The sequence below is a fragment of the Leptodactylus fuscus genome, chromosome 8 (genome assembly GCF_031893055.1).
Source record: "Leptodactylus fuscus isolate aLepFus1 chromosome 8, aLepFus1.hap2, whole genome shotgun sequence".
NCBI lineage: Eukaryota > Metazoa > Chordata > Amphibia > Anura > Leptodactylidae > Leptodactylus > Leptodactylus fuscus.
In genome coordinates, this window is record NC_134272.1 from 27,123,391 (window position 1) to 27,146,309 (window position 22,919).

General features: G+C 43.5%; 1 protein-coding gene across 1 annotated transcript; it reads left to right on the forward strand.

The window, feature by feature from the left end:
- Positions 1 to 2,993: 2,993 nt before the first annotated feature.
- Positions 2,994 to 19,340, forward strand: PTTG1IP (PTTG1 interacting protein). The gene is made up of 7 exons (XM_075285568.1): positions 2,994 to 3,111; positions 6,649 to 6,701; positions 9,421 to 9,529; positions 13,637 to 13,742; positions 15,170 to 15,235; positions 16,267 to 16,313; positions 17,769 to 19,340. The coding sequence occupies exons 1-7, from the start codon at positions 3,045 to 3,047 to the stop codon at positions 17,810 to 17,812; spliced, it is 492 nt and encodes a 163-aa protein (XP_075141669.1). The 5' UTR covers positions 2,994 to 3,044; the 3' UTR covers positions 17,813 to 19,340.
- The last annotated feature ends 3,579 nt before the right edge of the window (positions 19,341 to 22,919 follow it).

Genomic DNA, 22,919 nt, shown 5'->3' on the forward strand with positions numbered 1-22,919 from the left:
GAATTCCCAGTCAGACAATGGCACTGTATACCAGTAGTAAAAATTGTGGGTGCACGTAACCCCAATATATTCTTTGAATTCCCAGTCAGAAACTGGCACTATATGGCAGTAGCAAGAAATGAGGGTATTTGTATTCCCAATATATTCTTTGAATTCCCAGTCAGACAATGGCACTGTATACCAGTAGTAAAAATTGTGGGTGCACGTAACCCCAATATATTCTTTGAATTACCAGTCAGAAACTGGCACTATATGGCAGTAGCAAGAAATGAGGGTATTTATAACCCCAATATATTCTTTGAATTCCCAGTCAGACAATGGCACTGTATACCAGTAGTAAAAATTGTGGGTGCACGTAACCCCAATATATTCTTTGAATTCCCAGTCAGAAACTGGCACTATATGGCAGTAGCAAGAAATGAGGGTATTTATAACCCCAATATATTCTTTGAATTCCCAGTCAGACAATGGCACTGTATACCAGTATTAAAAATTGTGGGTGTATATAGCCCCAATTCTATTGCTAGGGGACTTGCAGGGTATTTCTGGGGTGAAGGTGGGGGGGCACACCGTTGGAACGGGTATCGGGGTATATATCGGGTATACGGGAATACACTGACAGTGTATTCCATTCAGGATCCTGGGAAAGCTGGGTTGCGGCGATTGAGCCCGTTAGTGCCACGTTACACTGACAAGCTTCTCCCTGGAATTTAGCTCTTATAAGAGCTGTTGGTTGTCTTCTCCTTCCTATCCTAGCCTGTCCCTGCCTACCCAGAATCTAACCCCTAGCTAACTGGACGGAAACCTCCGTCCCCGGTGAATTGCAAGCTCAGAATGACGCGAAGCTGGGCGGCGCTGTTCTTTTAAATTAGAGGTCACATGTTTTCGGCAGCCAATGGGCTTTGCCTACTTTTTTCAACGTCACCGGTGTCGTAGTTCCTGTCCCACCTACCCTGCGCTGTTATTGGAGCAAAAAAGGCGCCAGGGAAGGTGGGAGGGGAATCGAGTAATGGCGCACTTTACCACGCGGTGTTCGATTCGATTCGAACATGCCGAACAGCCTAATATCCGATCGAACATGAGTTCGATAGAACACTGTTCGCTCATCTCTATTCCTTACCACCCAGCCATGGCGCTCAGTGGTAAGGAACGCCTCTCTCATAATACAGCACAATAGAAAATACCGTGAGGAGCTGTTCAGCGGGGTCACAGAAAGGGAAAGCCGCTGAATTCAGTGCACTGTCACGTATGTGCCTGAGGACGTGAAAGGTTCTTTTTAAGTGAAATGGAAATTAAGGGAGGAACTGTTCCCACTGTTCTGCTCTATTTTATACTTACCAATTGCTCAGAGGTTGTGGAAACTGACCCAAATTTTCAGACACAATCCGAATAATTCAATTGGTCTGGGCCGTGAAGTGAGAGGGGGTTATTTGTAAATCACACCCATTTTGGACAGTAGGACATAAATATTCAATTTTACAAACTTTTTTTTTATTTTTATAAATATTAATAGAATATTGCATTGAGAAGCCAGGGGCATACGGAAGACTATGACTAAGATGGCGACTTTGGATGTGACGTATCCTTACTTATGTGCCTGTCCTTCCTTCCTGGGCAATATGTTGGTGTGTGTGAAATTTCAACAAAATCCATTCAGCCGTTTGGCTGTGATTGAGGAACAAACATCCAAACCCACAAACATCCACCTTTATAATATTAGTAGGATGTTCCTTAACCACTTCCGGACCACCCATAGACTATATACATCCGGGAAGTGGTTGCCTTGTTCTGACAGGATGTACCGGTACGTCCAGTCAGAACACAGTAGCTGCACGGAGATCGTGCAGCTGCTTTCAATGGGAGCCGACTGTAACTTCAGCCGAAGCTCCCAGAGAGATGGCAGGAAAGTCCCCTGCCTTCTCGATCGCTGTGTATACAGTGCTCAATGAGCGCTGTATACACAGCTAAGGACGCTGCCATAATTCAGCTGCCCTCTGACCCGGCAGTCACATGATCCACTGGGAGCAGCATCTTGCAAAAGCTGCTGGGTCCTACAGGACCCCAGATCAGCTCTGTATACTGTGTATACAGTGTGCAGGAGGCTGGATTTCTCCTGCAACTGGGGTTAAATGTACCAACCCCAGTTATAGGAGAAATCAGCCTCCAATACAAGAAAATAAGTGATCAGATGTCCCCAAAGGTCTCTTATCACCTTATGGGGACACAATCTGGAAAAAAAAAAAAATGTTTTAAAAAAATGTAAATAAAATAATAATAAATAATACGCTAATAAAACGCTGTTATTAAAAGTTATAGCCCCACCCCCGACGACACCATACAAAATAAAAATTACCGTAATGGAGAGGAAAAACTATATTATAAAGTTTTTCAGTGACACTTTGTGTTATTAAATAAAAAAAATAAATAAATAAATTGAAAACCAGACACAATTTTCCTCCTATTATGTTATTTTTTCTTGGATATAAAAAAAAATTAAAACACATTTGAAAATAAAAATAACATAAAAATAAAGCCCTATGTGTCCCCGAAAAAAGAAGCAAAAATTAGTTGACTTAGACATACGAGAAAAATGTTACAGCCCTCAAAACTGCACATACAAAATAAACCTAAAATGTGTCTGGTCCTGGACCACAAATTGGCCCGGTACTGAAGTGGTTAAAGTCCACAGGTCACAATGTTGTGTAGTGACAGAAATCTACAGACTACACAAATCACTCCACACACTGTGCAGCTTGCCGCAGGGCGCACTGACCAGTCACTGACTAGACACTGATTGTCACTGACTAGTCACACGAACTTCACTTCTCTCACATCCTCTTAATGTTGTCATATCGTGACGTCACTCTGTCACATGACTCCTCAGCAGGTCCCTGGTAGGGCGGAGGAAGCAGAAGACGCTGATACAGGGGCGGGGCCTTGTAGTGTAGGCGGTATCCATGGATGACGTCACCAGTGGGCTGGGCAGAGGCGGGTCACGTGTTGTAAGCGGCTAGTTTGGCAGTAGGACGCTGCTGGTGCTGACGATGGGGTTTCTCCGCTGCTTGGCTGTGGTGTTCGGGCTGCTGGCCGTAGCCTCCGCCGTAGATACCGGTGAGTGTCATGGTGAAGAGCTGGACGTGTGCGCGGTGTTGTCAGTGTGAGCAGCTTCTGCTTCCCCAGAAGGAAGTGTCGTTACCCGGAGACCTCCCAGTACATGGCGGCTGCGCTGGACTTTAGCGCTCACTTGTTTGTATTCGGGGGTCTCTAGTATGTGACTACAACTCCCATCATGCACCTGTCCTGTCATTGTCTAATACTAGAAGGGGTCAGCACTGATGTATTGGGAGGGGCTGGGGTATAAGGGGGGGGGGGGCAGTCATGTGATCACGGATTCCATCATCTACTCTCTCTTACATTTTGTGGTTCTATACAGTACATGTCATAGGGATCTATAAAGGGTATAGGTATCTGATTGCTGGATCCCCCAGTGATCTGGAAGGTGGTCTCTTATCCCTTGTCCTATAGACAATCCCTTTAAATAGATACTGATTCCGACACAGTTTTCTGGAGCCCCCACCATTCCTGAGCCAGCAGTACAACCATGGAGTCGTGCCCCCTTGCCTGCTCCTGCCTGCCACTGCTCATTAGAGAGACTAGTTAGCATATCAGGTACCAAAACTAACCACACTGATTGCTCAGGAACGGTGGGGGTAGAGGGAAAATAAATCCAACTGTGCCAGAGTCAATGGAAAGGCTATAAAATGATGCAAATAACTAGAGGAGCTGAATGGTTCTCTTTACAGTTGATGACCAATTATTACAATAGGTAATTAATTGATGATGGGCGCCGGGCAAGCATGCAGGGCTGCAGCATTCAGGTGAGTGCTGCGGCTGCTTTACAAAAACCAAGCACAGTGTCGTACCTTGTAGTGTGGCTGTGCTTGGTGTTGCTGCTCAGTCCTATTCACTTGAATGGGACTGGGCTGTGACAGATGAGCACAATGTCCTGTGGTCTGTGTTGCAGAAATAGATCCATGGGCAGTTATGGGTGGCAGATCGTGCTGATACTTAAATGATGACCCCCCCTTTTCCTTTTGAGGTGGTGGGCAGCAGTTAGTGAACAGTCCTCTTTGTTTCCTCTGATGCCCGGCCTGGGTGCCCGCTGCTGCAGGTTACATACGCTCTTCCTGTATATACCTGGTGTTCTTTGTACCTATTGCAGTGACATTTCATTGCTTCCAATAACAGTGCGCCTTCCCTTGGGTTATAATTATACATACCGCTAGAATAACTTTGTCAGAGTTGCTATTGGTGCCAGGGCTAAACAAACATGGCTGAGATTGTTATTGTGTGCCCGGCTCTACCAGCTGCAGAAATACCTAATCTTATTAACCTGGCTGCTTGTGCGAGATAAAGCGCTGCGGTGCAAAGTGTAGAGGCGGCCGCGCTGCTCGCATACGTGTTTCTGGTCAGGTGTAATCCTCTAGAGTTTATTGGCGGTGTGCGGTGATACATGTTGTTGACCTGTTGTTTTATTAAGTCAAGGTATTAGGACTGTAATAGTCACCTGTGTGATGAGTTGTCATTGTCTACTTGTTTGTATGGATGTCATTGTGTGTCATAACTCCGTTGCACAACACATAAACAACTATGCCCGAAGCAATAAATGTCTATACTCTATAAACTCAATGAGAAGGGTTGTCCATCAGTTTGATGATTATATATACAATAAGCTTGATATGCTATGTTATATTCGCCTTATCCGTCTCATACCACTGTCTCATACCCTGCCATCTATGAATCCTGGACCCTAGAGTTGGTATTTTTTTAATGGATACATGACTGCTGCAGTGGGCACCGCTAAGGTCACCGTTTGGTCCAGCGATTGCCTGCAATGGTCACATGTCTGTAACATGTCGTTACACGAGGTCAGGAAACAGAGACCAGCAGGGGATTGGGAAAGTCAGTATTACTCAGTGTAATTTACCGTATATACTCAAGTAAAAGCCGACCCGAATATAAGCCGAGGCCCCTAATTTTACCACAAAAAACTGGGAAAACTTATGGACTCGAGTATAAGCCGAGGGGGAGAAATGCAGCAGCTACTGGAAAATTTCAAAAATTAAAATGGTCGGAGTTTTTGGGTGAATTAGGTGCTGGGGAGGGGGTGCCCTGCCCCTTCCCTGAGGACTGTTTTTTTTTTTTTTAATTTTTTTTATTTTCCCCACTTGGAATTCAGCCTGGCCGACTATAGGGGATCTGCAGTGCTCCTATTAACCCCTTCCCGACAGAACAGGAGCACTGCAGATCCCCTATATTCAGCAGACCGGGCACTGTCAGACACAGGGATACCTAATGTGTATGTGTGTCACAGTCATTTTCTACTTTTATATGTATTTTAGGGAAAGGAGGGATTTACAACTTTTATTTAAAATTTTTTTTTTAAGTTTTTTTTTTTTTAAAGTTTTTTTTACAATATTTTATGGGAGCTTCTATACATTGATATTGCAGCTGGTCATAGACCCCCCAAACCTAAAAAAAATATATATAATTTTTCTTTTGCTGACTCGAGTATAAGCCAGGGGGGCTTTTTCAGCACAAAAACTGTGCTGAAAAATTCGGCTTGTACTCGAGTATATACGGTATACCATTCTAAGCTTTGGTTAAGACCTCATACACATGACGGAGTGACAATCCGATCTAGTGCCATGTTTGCAGTGGAATGCATTTGGATGACGGTTGGAGTATGATCTGAATACATTCCATAATGCACTTACCTTTATGGGGGCTTACAATCTGTTCCCATAAAACTGAGCACATTAGGACCTAGTCTGTTTTCAACTGAATGAACCATTGGGCGCCCCCTCGGATGTTACGCTCAGACGTGTGCATGGAGCCTACAGGGTTGTGCAGGTCTCAACAACATGGCTGCCTTCTTCGGAAGAAGAATTTGCTAACCTCAGTGTAATCCATCAAACCATTCGGGAGTTTTATTATATTTATTCTGCCAAAGAAATATGTAGGACTCCACTCAAAAATGTAGCTGTCAACTGCGTGTGACTTTTTCCTTCAAGAAAATGCTGTCCCTAAATAAGCTGTATTTTCTAGACTCCATGTTGTTCGGAGACCCAGACTTACTGTATCCTAGTTATCTATGATGTGGTGAGTCAGGGTCTGTGCAGGACGACTGTCCTATACTGTCCCGTGGTGAAACTGTGATATACTGCCGATATATGGACATGGGTGCAGCTGTCCTAAAAGTAATAAACTGCATGGAACAATGAATGGATCTCAGGTTACTCATTTTGGGGCTTTATACCCTAGACACATAAGTAAATGCTGCTGGTTTAGTGGCCCCAAACCCGTTAAGAGGAACCTGTATCCTTCGAGTGGACCATCTCGATGTGATCAGTATCTGTATATATACTTGTACCAGGTACTGGCCATTCATGTTAATTTTTTTTTTTTTGCTCTATTCTGGGGATCAGCCCCCCATATTGATACCTGTCCTTGGTTTAGTACTTACTCCTACTCCAGAAGCGTAATAAACCAGTTTTAGAGGTTGACCTGTATGAAATATGCTGATGACCTATTAATAGATGTGTAATCTGTGAATAATCTCTTGTCTCTTATTCTAATATTTTACAGAGTGTTCACTAATGTCAAACACGACCTGTGAGACCTGTTTGCAGAATGTGAAGGTAAGTGTTACACGGATATCCACTGACGTACCAGTAAGATGCTGGATCTTGGATTGTTTCACTTGCTGCAGGCTCGGACACAGCTGGATACGTCTCGGGAGCCAGACTGCTACTAAAGCGAGATATTTGCTGCCGGCTTTCTGGCTTTCTGGGTTGCTTTGTATTGCAGCCTATAAGCGATCAGTGCAGTAGAAGGATTTATTTGGTGCTACTAATGTTGTCTCCATTACTCTGGTTCATGCAGACGCCTTCTCAGGGCGCACAGCTAATGTGTCATTTATAATGCTGGTCTTGTATGGGATAAGCGAACGTCCTAGTGTTCTCTGCTTATGCACCCCTGGGAGGGCCTGCTCCACGTGTTAGCTAGGGTGACACTAGCGTTTGGGTCTCCATCGTTCAGTCCCACATGGGGACCCGAAAGATGGAGAGCCTGTCTGCTTAAAATGACCCCCAATGTTGATATAGTGATGGGCCTATCTTAATGGTAAGTTCTTAGTATTAGTTGTGAAGCGCAATGTTTCCTGCTCTCCTTAATTTGTAACAGTTTTATGGCATGAAATAATGGATTAGTCAAAATCTGTATCAATTGTTGTTACATGACCTATTAATATTAAGCCAGCCACATGTAATATTATACGAGCTCTCATGATACAGACCTGTAGTAGGAGATGGCGGTAGAAACCAGACGTTGCATCACAATGGTAAGTGTATCGGCAGTAGGTGGACACAGCGTATATGAAAAGTCTCTAGGTTACAGTATAAGGGTGTGTGCATTTAATGTTGCTGTACTCAATAGCTAAACATCCATGACTGATAAGCGTAAAGGCTTTGCATATAAAGTAGTCGCCATTGATGTACCGATTACGTGCAGGATCTGGCACGGCCCTTGTGCTAAATACTATATACTATTAGCATGCTTTCTTACTGTTCACATTGTGATATGGTAGTCCAAAGTGCAAATATTAATTTTTAAAGAATTTTTAGTTGTTTTTTTTAAAAAAAGCAAGTTTCATGGTAAATAGTGTGTCTTTTTGGCACTTGCAGCCCCCATTACCAAGTAGTCTTACACTTATCCCTCCCCTCTGATCATGTGGATAGGGAATCGAGGGGCACAACTTATTTATTTAATTTTTAATCTGCAATATTATTACTGTTGTCTTCAATGTTTTTTTATTTTATGTGCAGAAAATAGTTTAAATTTAGGCTAGGTTCACATCTGTGCCGGGTTGGAGACTCCACCGTAGAAACTGTTGAAAATCAGTGGAGAGAAAATCCTGCACGGAGGACTTTTCTCTCTTCTGATTTCGGTTTAATGGGGCAATACAGTGGCTAAGTGATTAGCATTGTAGCCTTGCTGCGCTGGAGTCCTAGGTTCGAATCCCGCCAGGAACAACATCTCCAAGGAGTTTGTATGTTCTCCTCGTGTTTGCGTAGATTTCCTGCATTTCTACAAAGATATACTGATAGGGGGGAAAACATGTACATTGTGATGTCTATATGGGGCTCACAATCTACATAAAAAAAAAAAAAAAAAAAAAAAAAAAAAAGGCGGACACCCAGCAGACTCCATTATACTCTATGCAGTAAAGCTCTCAGTCTCTTGGATCTGCCAGGGTGCAGATGTGAACCTAACCTAACTGGTGACCCTGTGCTCTCATGTTTCTGGTGATATTGATGATTCATAAGCATGTGATGGTGCTTTATCACAGACAACCTGTATAGTCATTACACTGTAATGCAGATTTATGTAGAAGAATGGGGGAGGGTCATTTCCTGAAATAATATAATTTGTGCAATGTAACTCCTTGTTGTCTGCAGGGTTGTAATGACCTGATCTATAAACAAACGTTATTGTTCTTGTAGCGACCCATGTGCAGGAGCCGATGAGATTATTCTACAGTTTATTAAAACACATCCATAGCAAAATCTACTAAAGGTCTAAGGGTTAATTTACACAACGGGGTTCATCAGTCGCGTACTAGCCATATTATCCGCCAGTACACGGCTTTATGGACTTTATGGACTTTATTCACACGACCATTGTTTGATACAAAAAAAAAAAAAATAGAACCTGTAATTTTTCAGGTCATGTTGTTGAATCCCTCAATAGACTCATGTCTGAGGTGTCTGTGAAAAGATTAGATACCCTCGGGTGTGCACCAGCCGTGGGGCAAATGGGTTTTGGCATCACCAAACCCCACCCAATATTTGTCGACAAGAAAAACTGAGGAGGACACGTAAGTTGGCTGCGGCCAATATCAACTGGTTCAGTCGACATGCGTATAAAGGGAATCTGTTAAAAAAAAAAAAAAAAATCCCATTTTTGGTGACCGTTTTTGTTTTTCTCAGAATTTCTGACTGATCTTCCATGTCACTGTCTATTGTTTGGCCTAATAATAATCTGACACTTGCTAGTAGTAGTGTCGCCATTTTTCACTGTAGCAGTCACCTCAGTTATATAACAAAGAAGACAGATGGGATGACAATAGAAGATAACACCTCTATAGATAACATTCTGAGTATATTGAGAGTAGTAGTATTTCAGCAGCTTGGAGACCCCTGAGGGAGGCTAGTCCGAGAGACAGTTGAAGGCCTCATGCATCCACCTGTGTCACCTTCTCTCTGTGTTACCTTCTCGGGTTGTTGGTGTTCTGGTTTGTGATCTTGTTTTGTTGGATTTTTCTGCAGTTGACACGTTAATGTTTTGCTTTCCTCGCAGTGCTTGTGGTGCAACACGAACAGCAAGTGTCTGGATTATCCTGTTAGGAACATCCTGCCTCCATCATCACTATGTAAACTGAGGGATGCCCGCTGGGGGATATGCTGGGGTGAGTAAATATTTAAGTTGTGTGTCTGTGTCCGTTCTACTGCACGCCAGCTATATACTTCTGCACGCCAGGGCTGTATACTAGTACATAGACTCATAGAACACTGTAGAGTAATAAATATATATATATATATATATATATATATATATATATATATATATATATATATATATATTAGTAGTAGAAAAAAAGAAAGGTTGAGAAAGGTTCAGATAAGAACCGAAACGTCGCTGCTTGGAATAAATCCACACTTTTTCTAAATATTGGAGTGCTGCCACTTTTTCTATTTCATATATATATATATATATATATGTGTGTGTCAGTCATGTTCTTTCTTTGTACATCCTACTATGTTTGTGCTTATTAAGTGGCCAATGTCTGAGTTAACTCCTGCCAAACATTCATGTGTTTTCAGTAGGGACAGGAGAGTAAGTCACTGCCAAGACTCTGTAACCCCTTCCCGACATCCGCCATACTAGTACGGCGCATGCCCGGTGTTTAACTATGGCGGCTGCCCAGGCGCCAGTTGGCCGCTATAGCCACCTGTTGTCTAGGGTTTTATACAGTAGACACTCAAGGCGCCATTTTCCTGGCGGCGGAAAGGAGCGAACTCAAAAACGAAAATCGAAATGTGCCGTCAGCAGGAAGGGGTTAAAGGATTGGGCATGTTAAGATTCAACAGGTCTTATCTTTTCCCAGCATCATCTGTCAGAAGACCCCTATACACATGAGAATTAAAAAAAAAAAAAAAAAATTGTTGGTGGGATCATCCGACTATCCGATGTGTATGGCAGTGTTAATAAACTTGTATCTTTGTTATGGGGAAACGGTTTAATAATTGGTAGGTAAAGGGGTTTTCCTATGACCGTTTTATGGGAAAATGTGAGCTACGTTTTTACGTAATTCCCATTCTCTTCTATTGAAGTTACAGAAACGGCAAAGTTCAGAGTGCCTGGGTAAGTAGTACGGCATATAGGATGGGGGGCTTATTTTAGAGATGGATACGGGTCCCATACGTGTTTTTCATGGGAAACCCCCTTTAACACTGAAACTTGGATACGTATATGATGTGCTAAATTGCTGACAACATAAATGTATGTGTAGGCCACCTACCTTCGCATGGTAATTTGCAATACCTAAATATTCAGGTACTGGCGTTTTTTTTACCAGGTATGCGAGAGTCTGGTAGACTATATCCAATTTATGCAAAGATTGCTGTGTAGCCTATGGAGTAATAGGTTTTTCTGGTAAGAGCTGATTTACCACTTCCCCCATCCATTTGGCATTTGGCCGTGAAAAGGCATTTAATGTGCCCCTCACCCACTGCATGGACAGACCCAGAGGCATCTGAGAGGCCTGACTAATCCCTAAACAAAAAAACTCGTCAAGAGCAGAGGAATAATACATATATCAGAAATATTTCTTAATTTATTATCAATCCATAACCATATAAAAAGACAATTACATCAACACAAACAATGACCATAAGGGAAGACCTCTAATACATCAAAATACCCCTAAAGCCCTAAGAGACACAAAAAGGGAAGAAGAAAATAGAATAGGGGAATAGGACCGCGGTAGAAATCCTAAATAATCTATCACAACAGATTATACCAGTAATAACAAATCTGTGCTGTAATAAATAATACAGGGAAGTCAGTGTAAAGCCCTAAAAGCTAGAGGGGACCACTAGGACCGTCGGGGCAGTGCAAGAATCGCATAAACATAATCCAGCCAGGAAAATACCATGAAACCCGGAATATACAGCAAGCAGTAATATACTGCAGGAACGTAAACCACTTTCAATTGGTGCTGCCCCACTGACTCCAGCATGGTTGGGATCTCTTGTCTAGCTCCTACCGTGCCTGAGCAATCAGTGCAGTTAGTTTCAGCACCCAATATGCTAATTAGGCTCTCTAGGTGGGCGGTCCTAGGGTGAAGCAGACACTCTGATTAACATATTGGATGCCGACACTAATCTTGTTGCCTGCTCAGGAACTCTAGGGTCTGGAGAATAAATTCCATTTGCGCCCAAATGTATAGTGGCACCTATTAAAGGATGCAAGCAGTTGTTGAAGGTGGACGCGATGAAAAGTTCTTCCAGCAAACAAACAAGTCCTACATCCATGTTAAATGGAAAATTAAAAAGTTATACCTGGGAAAACTGCATCTTCCTGGACATTTGCACTGAAAATGGTCTGGAAGCTAAGGGGTTAACAAAGTGCATCTACGATGGTTGCACAAAACTGATGCTCACAGATGGAGATGGAGAGAGCCCTGCCCAGATTATCTCATAGTCTACAGGGGAATGCAGGCGAGGCCAGAAGAAAACAGTGGTGGCGGCAGCTCAGATTTCTGTCCCCGGCTTCCAATGTACGAGGTAGCAGCAAAGATCCAGAAGGGATGATTAAACAAGCCGTTCCCATATAGGTTTCTTCTGGCACCCTATGTATTTTTTTATTTTTTGCACACGCTTGGTTGCCTTTGGGGATTAAACTTGCGTGTTTTTTTTTCCATTCACGACATGTAAGAAATAAACATTGAAGCTGCTGTTGATAGCCAAGGGAAGACTATATACCATGACCCAAGACCTAGTCTACCCTTAGACTATATACAGATCCTTTTACCGTATGTTCCCTTAGACTATATACAGATCCTTTTACCGTATTTTCCCTTAACTTCCAGCCCTGGACATAATCTCACCACTTGCGTTCCCGCTGCTATTTCTTAAAGTAGAGTGTTTGTCTGCAATATTAATATCCTTTTGTCGGTATCTGGACCCTCTAGCCCCCGGCTGCACAATTCTCTCCTATTGAGGGCTCAGGAATGCTCATGTGCTCTCATGTGACTGCTTATAAGAAGCACGCGGCCTTCGTTTCCAGCCATTGTCACCTTATGAGTTTGTATTAGAAACATAAAGTTATGCTGGATTCTCCCATTTCCCATATAGTCCTTAGCAGAACCGTATCCGCTATATGTGATAAGTATAGGAGCTATATGTACTCTCTGCGGGTATATATAGGGATGAATGAGCGCCTATGTGCTGCAGGGCTAGCCATACAAGCTGCTGATCTCATACACTTTATTTAGGTGGCGGAGCTGCTTCTGTACAGCCAAGGAGATTAAAGGGGCTCTATCATTGGGAAAAGTCATTTTTAACTAATCACTAGAGATGAGTGAGTAGTACTCGATCGATTACTTCTAGCTGTTCGAAGTTAAGATTCGATGCAGAACCAGCGTTGATTGGCAGAATGCTATACATTGCCAATCAACGCTGGTTCTTCTCTTACCTTTAGAAGTCTTCTCCCTGCGCAGCGTCCCCGTGTCCTCTTCTGGCTCGGCATGCACTCTGCTTAGGCATCGGGCCTGGGCAGAGCTGACTGCGCATGTGGGCGCGGGCATGCGCAGTCGGCTATGCCTAGGCCCGATGCCTAGCAGAGTGAATTCAAGGCCGGAAGAGGACGCGGGGACGCTGCACAGGGAGAAGAATCCAGCCCAACCCTCACTCATGGACTTGGTAAGTAGAATTTGATCGAATGTTGCCTACCCCTGAAATGAGCATTTCCCCCCATAGACTATAATGGGGTTCGAAACCCGTTCGAACAGTGTGCGACTGTTCGAATCGGATTTAGAACCTCGAACATTTTAGTGTTTGCTCATCTCTACTAATCACATCCTTGCATAGGCTTTAGAAAGACTATTCCACACCTCCCTTTACTATGTAGATTGCCTCAGTGGTTTCTCAATAAGTCCGTTATTATTCATATGCTAATGAGCTTCCAGCCAGCACAGGAAGTTCAAAGCAGCACTGTCTCTGTTATTCTCTCCTATGTGTGTGTGCAAACAGGAAGCTAAGTCATCATTAGCAGCAGCCTGTGCTGTATACACCTATAGGAAACAGTAGCAAAGAGGGTGCACGATGCATCGTGCACCAGTCTAATTAGCATATGAATAAAAACGGACTTCTTCAAAAACCACTGAGGCAATTTACATACTAAAGTCAGGTGTGGAATAGACTTTCTAAAGCCTATGCAAGGATGTGTTTAGTTAAAAATTACTTTTCCCAGTGATAGAGCCCCTTTCAGTTTTGGCTTTTGTTCCTTTTAGTTAATTTCGAAGCACTGATCATCACGGTTTCTGTGGTCGGAGGAGTTCTCATCTTTTCTGTGGTCATCTGCTGTTGCTGCTGTTGTAGGAAGAAGAAGAACAGAAGGTAAGTGCCGTCAGGCGTCTGATGGGTGTCCGTGTTTGTTGCCTTCCTTTTGTGGGTGACTTTATCCTACCCTTTTACTTGTTTTAGTGGGATTCATGGATCCCATTGTAGACGACTGTAGAGTTTTAGTGGAGCCCCAGGGGGAGAAGAGTGAACACAACAAACAGTGTTACTCCGACGCAGGCTCAGCATCCTGAGTAACTCTGTGTCATTTTGCCATGTGATCAATGAGTCCCAATCACAGGCCTCAACAGTCCCTGATGTCACTCAGAGGTCAGAGCCCAGGAGAGGCGAGTAACGTTATTTGTTGTGTTCACTTGGCTTCCTTGGTCCTCCCCTAATTATACTCTGAGGGTCTGCAGAGAGGTCACTATAGGACAATATATTGTGTATGGGGGCCTATATGGGACATTATTCTGTCACAGGCATCTTTGGCTGCCCTTTCTGGACAGCCCAAGGCCACATGGTACCTTTTAATCCGCCCCAGTGTTAAAGGGATCCTATCATTGGATACCCTTTTTTTTCCTCGATAACACGTAGGGATAGCCTTAAGAAAGATTATTCTTCTCCTACCTTTAGATGTCTTCTCTGCACCGCCGTTCAGTAGAAATCACAGTTTACTTCGGTATGCAAATGAGTTCTCTTGCAGCACTGGGGGCGGTCCCCAGTGCTGCGAGAGAACTCTCCAGCGACACCTCCATTTTCTTCTGGAGCGTCGTCTTTCGTCCTGGGTTTCAATCTTCTAGGTCTTGGGAAGAGTCAACTGTGCATGCCAGGGCCACAAGAAAATGGCCGCTTACACAGTATTGTAAGCGGCCATTTTCTCGTGGCCAACGAGCATGCGCAGTCGGCCTTGCCCTAGTTTGAAGTTTGAAGCAAACCCCCGGAAGAAGACGTGTGAAGACCCCATTCCTGAAGAAGATGGAGGCAGTGCTGGAGAGTTCTCTCGCAGCATTGGGGACGCCCCCAGTGCTGTTTGAGCGCTGAGGACCGCCCTCAGTGCTGCGAGTGAACTCATTTGCATACCAGCGAAATCCGGGATTTCTACGGAACGACGGCACTGAGCAGTAGCCTTTTGTAAGGCTATTCCTACATATTAGTGAGAGAAAAATTCAATTTTAATGGTAGAATCCCTTTAAACATCGTTGAGTGTGAGGCCATTATATTACATATGGAGTTAATGTGAGGCCATTATATTACATGTGGGGCACTGAAGCGGCCATTCTACTGAGTGTGAGGACCATTATACTACATGTCAGGACATTACATAACTTATTGAAGGCTCCAAACAAAGTCTTGATGTATTCTCTTATATATGTGAACACTACTTAGGGGGTGCTCGGCTGGGATGTATTCAGGGGATATTTCACACCAGTATTTAATAGGAGTTCCTATCTAATCTCAGACATTTTTTGTTTTTCCATTAGCTCAAGTCTAGAAACCGAAAAAGCCATAAGAGAGAACGAAGAGAGACGAGTCCGTCAGGAAGAAAGGTAAAGCTGTCGTGTTTTAGGTATTTGTTGGCTGTATACTCAGCTCAGTGAGCCAACAGCTACTCCTATTGACCTCTCTATACACGTGCATGCTAGGCTCAGCCAAATGTACATACATTCTCAGTGAGAAAGTGGGTAAATCACTGTCGGACATCTCCAATGGTCTATTTCCCATGCAATCTACTTGACCAGTCTTTCCACCAATGTCTGTTGTCTGGGGGGGAAACTGGGGCGCCATATTAGATAGCTCTTGAGTTTTCTCTCTACTTTAGACCCCTTCTGTAAGCTGAACATTTGTGAATGATAAAAATAAAAAATTATTTGTGTCCCAGTAAGGCAGGTATGTGTATAACCTCCTGGTATGATGGGTTTCCATCATATGAAAGGAGCGACAGTCAAGCCTATACATTTCAGTCATCTCGGTGGGACTGCCAAAGATAACTGAAGACTGTACTGGGTCTCTTCAGCAGTGCCATAGAGATGAATGGAACACTTGCATACTAGACCACTGCTCCATTCACACAAATGGGTCTAGGGTCCTCGTGTCACATTATTGGAGGAGTTTCCATATTTGCGGTGGTAGTGATACATGGAAATGGTGATCAGCTTTTCAGAGCACCCATCAAAAACAAAAGGGGTTACTTGTTTACATTGACTGGGTCTTGGGTCCAGTTCTCGTATTAATGGCCCATCCATATTAGATCAGCGATGGTACAGCGCTGCTGCACCTACAGTTTGTATGGTAAGCGAGCGGCATGGCTCCCAATATGTGATATGTATCCTCACCGAGAGCCGTACTGTCTTGGTGTATGTGATCTAATATTGATGGGATAACCCCTTTAAACTATCAGTTGAGCTCACTATTCAACCATATCATGAGGACAGGTCAGAGATATAAAGCGTTATGTTGGAGGAAAGGGGGTAGCACATAGCCATTCGTGGTCTGAATTAGATGGGATCTACTTTGACTGTATTGAAGGTTCCAGTCAGTCCGGTTTTGTACTAATGTATTCTTTTGTGTATGTTTTCAGGAGGGTCCAGATGAAGTCTCGACATGATGAAATAAGGAAGAAATATGGTAAGTTCCACTCCCACCCCTTTAGATTGTTAAAGCGTAGCTCATTAGTATGTGACGACACCCAGCCCCTGCACAGATCAGCCATTCCTGCCTCTGGAGGTTGGATGCTGTGGTAGTGGACTGGGAGTGGAAGCAGCCTACTCCTATTTAATTAATAGGTCATCACTATGAAATTGGGGCAGGAAACCCCCTTTAATGACTTCCAGCATGTTAGAACAGTAGTGATTTTGCTAATGGCTTTATGTAACATCTGAACGTGCCAGTTATCAAGCTCTGCGAAAATATAATCCTATAAAACTTGCTGCTTTCTTAAAACCTATAAGACGGCCACCTTTTATACATCCCCTGACAAGTATTTGTTTCGTGCGCCACCCAGTGGTGACTGTGATGTATTGCTGGGTTGTTGGTGTAGTTATCTAACATAAGGTTAAAAAAAAACAAAAAAAAAAAACTCAGGCTGCCCATATACTTTGATCCTCTTCCCCATAACTTCACAGACCAAGACTATTCTTACTTACTATGTTATGATCATTCCTATACAACAGCTCCTTATATTTTTATGTTCCTCCAGTTCAATTTCTATCTTGTTCACAGGATGTTCTATATATTTTAAAATCATATATTAGACTTCGTCCACGTACCGTTGTTGGGGACGATCTGCCTGAGCCCACGTCTCGGCAGTGGTTCATCTTTGTATATGTGCATGCACCCACCTCCCAGGCACCCCCTTTCCCCCCTCCCAAATCCCACTCCTGTGTCCCTCTCTTCATGCTCGCCCCTGCCGCCCACCTCCAAACCCCTCTCCTGCGCTCCCTCCTCCTGTGCGCCTCCCAAAGCCCTCTCCCATGCTGCCTGGCCCCCGAACCCTACAGTCCCCTGGGGTACTCACACAGCCGGCATATCTGATCCAGTTGTCTTGCCCCGCAGAGCCAGGCTGCATGTCCGTGTCGCTCTGGAGCCGCAAGTAGGCACCATTCTCTCCGGATCGCAGACTGTCCATATTCGATGAACTTGTTGTGCCCTGCACAGCCAGGCCTCATATGTCAGCGTCGCTCCAGAGCTGCAAGTAGCCGCCATCTTCTCCAGCTCGCACACTGTCCATCGGCCCGCCCACACAATGCTGCAAACCTATTGGAGACCAGCTGAAGGACCTGGGATGACGTCATCTTGGGTCCTGAAGTGTAGCCAGAGCATACGTTCGGTAATTTGGGGCATTTAGCGGCATATCAAGTAGCCTATGTTTCCTTCCAGGTGACCATCTAGGTATATGTGAAATGTCATCCAAATTTGTTTTGCTGTGATTGAGGAACAAACATCCAAAATTTCACATTTAGAACATTAGACAGACAGACATAGATAGATATCTGGTAATGCAAAAATGTTATCATTGCATTATCATGTTAGAAAGGAGCTGATATTTAATATCTTCATTTTTTATTTTATTTATTTTTGCAGGTTTGTTCAAAGAAGATAATCCCTATTCAAAGTTTGACAATTAGAAGCAGAAAATCGCCGGTTCCTAAGGATTTTAGTCCTACGTATTAAAAAGCAGACCTTTCTCTGTGTATGACACTCCTTCTCTAGCAGTTACCAGTCCTCCCTTGCGGCCATATTACTAGGACCAACTGTAGGGGTGGGGGGGGCTTCATTCCAAATGTTAACTTTTTGCAGGGGAAATTTTCAAAAAAAAAAATCAAATTCTACTTATTTTGCTGTGACTTAATATTAAAGGAGCATTTCCAGGACTCCTATATGAAAGAGCTATCCGATGTGGTGCCTGCACTGTGCTACATTGCCGGTGACTGTCGGTCTGCCATGGGTCAAATCCGGTATTAAGGATAAGTCATCAGTATGTCAGTCCTGGAGACCTCCACCTTATGTATCCTGATCGGTGAGGATTGGCTTGCCGGCAGCATTGATGATGTATAGCGTGCTTCATATACAGTATATAGCAGACCCCTGCTGCCGGTATATTTTTTCTCCTACTTGACACTCCGTTCACTTTGTATTTACTCACTGTGCACATTCTTTATATTGCTCTTTTGACATTTTTGATCTCATGATGTATCGTCTATAAAACTTCCGTTAGCTGAGCGTCCCTGTTATGCAGATACGATGGAGAGATGGTCCGGAGTGGAAACCTCCTTAAAGATGAGGTCCCACATGGTGAAACCATTGCCCAATGTCCATAGTCCTTTGGAAAGGTTGAAATTCGGGGGGTAAAAGCCAGAGTAATCATTGAGGTGCTGCGGCTTTAAAACCGGCCCCATAAGTCACTGCGTTGTGGGGTTTTTATGCAGCAGGTGAATGGGATTTGCTTAGATCCCATCTATTATTGCTGTGGGATTGCATCTCTGGCATTACTGTGTGGTACAACCAATGGCCTCTCTATCCGCAAGCTAAGACAAGCCATTTAGGCTCACAGTGGGCGAAAGTTAGAATCTGAATAGTGCCTTATATTGTTACATTCCTCCTGCTGAGATTCATTCCTATCTGCTGGCCAAACCTATAGGGAATACAAGCCTACGCTGCAGCCCTGAATATACACGCCCTTAGGCTGAATGATTGTATGCTATTACAAATGTGATGAGTGCTAGGTACACAATATTCAGGGAAGGATAGCTGTTGCTGAAGCCAAATATTGCAGTCTTGCGGTTTCCTAGACATGTACACACCTCCTAGCTACGCATAGTCCTCTAGTGCCTTATAGAAGTGCCATATATCTAGTCTTATTTATAAATTACTCTATAGTGCCAGCTTTTTGCTACTTTTTACTCTTTATAACAGAAGATTAATGTGTTTCTTACCTGTAAATCTGGTTAGTTTATATTGTGAGGGCGAAATGTAACAAAGATTATTATCTGTGCCATAAAAGAGCTGGATCAAAATGTCTCAATGTCTCAATGGGCCGCTCAATGTTCTCAGCGCTAACACTTCTAGGAGTAGCCATGTCATTACTTATACAGATACCTTATTGTACTTTATGGGGGGCGTTTTTTTTTTAACCTAATAAAATACAAAACAAAACTACTTTGTATGTGAAGTCATTGACCTACAGTGCCTGATGTATTACACTGAAGGAGCAACGTAGCTAAGCTTTCTTTACATGTCTATATAGGTCACCGGAGACACAGCCTATAGACCCCCAATATCAATGATTGCAATTGAGATCTTAATCTGTGTGTGTGTAATATATGTTTATACATTTTTGTTTTTTTAGCTGCTCCTGAGAAGTTTAATCATGGACTAACCATGTCACAAGCCATAAACATACAATATCTCACAAAACATCTCGTGATTATCTTGTAATATTATGACAACACTAAAGATCTGACACTTTGATACAATGTAATGTAGTCAGTGCACAGCTTGTATAACAGTGGAAATTTCTTGTATCCTGAAAATAACAAACACAGCTATTAAAGAGGACCTTTCATCAGATTGGATCAGTTCTATATACTGCTGGAAAGCTGAATTCAGCACACTGTCGGCTTTCCCGATCTGTACCCCGGGTATCGGTCCCGGCACTGTAGCTCTTTAAAGTCAGAAGGGCGTTCCTGACAGTCAGTCAGGTACGTCCTTCTCCACAGCAGCGCCCATCGTACTGTACTGTGTGAGCGGGGAGGAACGCCCCCTCCCTCTGCTCACAGTACTCGTCCATAGACGAGTATTATCAGGAGGGGAGAGGCTGTGTGGAGAAGGACGTACCTGACTGACTGTAAAGAGCTACGGTACCGGGACTGATGGCTCTTTACCCGGGGCACAGATCGGGAAAGGCGCTGAATTCAGTGTACTGTCGGGTTTCCAGCAGTATATAGAACTGCCTGTACCCAAATCAGTGAAAGGTCCTCTTTAAAGGGATTCTATCATTAGAATCCCTTTTACCACAAATACTACGTCGGCATAGTCTTTAGAAAGGCTTTTCTTCTCCTACCTTTGTTGTTCTTATCCATGTTGCTGTTCCTGAGAAACTTCTTATTTCTTCCTTATGTAAATGAGTCTTCAGGGGGCATCTCCTATGCTCGCTGAAGACTCTACGACTCCTCTGTCGTCTGCCGCATCATCAGCTGGTAGAGCTGACTGTGGATGTCTGTTCGGCCATTTTCCCGTGGCAAAACGAATATGCGCATTCGGCTCTGCCAGCAGAAGACTGAGGCGTCCACATGCTTTCTGAATACTCATTTGCATAAGGAAGAAATTTCTCAGGAACGACGGTACGGAAGGTAGGAAAATAACCTTTCTAAAGACTATTTAGACATGGTATTTGTAGAAAAATGGATTCTAATCATAGAATCCCATTAATGTCTAGACCCCTGGCAACTAAAGCAAGTACACCCCTAAGGAAAGATGGGTAAATTGTGTCCAATTAACCATTTTCCCTTCCCGGTGTCATGTAACTGGTTAGTGTTACAAAGGCATAGGTGTGAATGGGGAGCAGATGCCTTAAATTTGGCATTATCATACTGGTCACTGGAAGTTCAACATGGTAAAGAACCGAAGATCTGAAGAGGAACAAAAAAAAAAAAGTCAAGACCCTGAAACTACCATTGCTATGCAGATTCAGATGGGGAGCCTTTCAAATGATTACAGAATTATATATATATATATATTTCTGTACCAACCCAAGGCAAGACTGTAGATCCAGTTCATAGCTGTAAGACGCACACACCTTCTGGCAGTCTATATAAATGCAGCCATATAGAAACCATTCCTGAAGTTTCAGAAGCTTTGTTGTCACCTACTCTGGTGTTTCCATGATATCACAGAGATATCCAGGATTCATCTCCCTGCTCTCATAGGGATACAGAGAGCAGACAGATGAATCATGGCTAGGGTTGAGCAATAGGATTCTGATCAGCAATCGAGTAAATTTCATGATTGCGATTAGAATTCTAACCTGAACTTTTCCAGCGGGATCGAGATCATCTCAAGATCGGCTCAACCCTAAAAGTGACTTTTCCCATAGAGAAGCATTGACTAGGGTTGAGGATCGGAAAAGATCGGATTCCGATCGGCGATTGAGCAAATTTCACGATCAAGATCGGCTCAACCCTAATCATGGGAAATGTAGTTTGTCCAGTTTCATTACATGTGGGGGGAAAAAAAGTGATTCAAGAAGCATCAAGTAAAATAAAGACAGGTAAAGGGCGGACAAGTAAACAGTGAGGATCTAGCACTGCTGTGGATGTATTTGGGGATAACATTTGGAAGCTGGTTAACTCCTTTAAGCCTATCAAGAAGCATGGCTTTTTTTTTTTTTCCTACACATACCACTAAAAAAAAAAAGTTAGTTGCAATGTTTAAGGCTTCATGCACATAAAGTGCACAGTCCCAATGTGTGCCAGTTCTCTGGTACAATATTTATAGGGCAGGTCCAATTGTTTATGGTAGTTTCCAGTATATACTGTTTTTTCACACAAATAGACTTTAAGGCCCCGTTCACACAGGACTAGGAACCGCATATTTTGGTCCCGATTTTGACACAGGAAGCCGTGTCAGAATAGGACCAAAACACACCTGACGTGGCTTCCCGCTCCGGAGTAGGCCCAAATGAATGCGCCTAGTCCAGAGCGTGCCGCTGTGAGGCGGATGCCACGGCTGAATCAGCTGCAGAATCCGCCTAAAGAAAGGGCAGCTCACTTATTTTTCCCGCTAGAGGGGAAAAAAGGACACTAGTGGTCTGCATAGACCATTGTGAGGGGGTGGATTTTGAGGAGGATTCAGTGCCAAAATTTACCCCCTCTTTCCCCGAATCCTAATGGATGATAATATTCTGCTAGATCTACCTGTATACTTGTTTGTTCCATATGATAGAAACTCCCATTTATTACACAGTTTCTGCCCAGGCAATTTTTAGGCACTTTGAACGTCTTAAGATCTCGCCTTGGACAGGCAGCCACCTACATTTGCAGTTGTATTACAAGACAGATACCTGAATAGCTATGGACTGGAACTGGAACAACTTTAGCAACAAATTCACATTCTCTTTGGAATCCGATGATTGTTAAGTTCAAATATGGAGGTCTCATGGTGAGCATCACTCTGCCCAACTGCTGCTTTGGTAACCTGACAGGCCCCATGGACAGCAATGAGCAGATAAAAGAAAAGTGGTGCCCCAGCGGGTGCGGCCTCACCCCAAATACAACTAACAGCTAACTTACATAATAAGAGTTGAATTCCTCACAAGAAAGGACACAAAATAAAGGTAAAGCATTGTTGGTTCCATAATAGAGGGCTAGTAGTTTTCTGGTCTACTGCCTCCTTTCTTCACATTCTAGGGTAGGTGATGGGAGAAGCAGTTAAAAGGCCACTCCTGATAAACCTCATGTTCTCCTAACCAAACTACCATTTATTTTTTTGTTCTGACACTACACAGTTCTGCTACACATCCTGCAATTTTCACAGGTAAATGTGACATGCTGCATTTTCCCCTACATTTACATTCCCTCCCTTATCTCTGTCTATCACCTAACAGGTGCTCCGTTCACATCAGTATTTGGGGAGTCCACAAGGAGACCCCATAGACTCTAATGGGGTCCATGTGTTTTCCACACAGAACATGCAGACGGAAAAGTACTTCATGAACTACTTTCTTGTCCGCATGAC

What these genes read in the sequence shown, in the direction of transcription:
- PTTG1IP (XM_075285568.1), top strand. Translation starts at nt 3,045, where the DNA reads ATGGGGTTTCTCCGCTGCTTGGCTGTGGTGTTCGGGCTGCTGGCCGTA. An exon ending in CCGCTGGGGGATATGCTGGG is followed by an intron (nt 9,530 to 13,636) that starts GTGAGTAAATAT and finishes TGTTCCTTTTAG; the next exon opens with TTAATTTCGAAGCACTGATC. An exon ending in TGAAATAAGGAAGAAATATG is followed by an intron (nt 16,314 to 17,768) that starts GTAAGTTCCACT and finishes TTATTTTTGCAG; the next exon opens with GTTTGTTCAAAGAAGATAAT.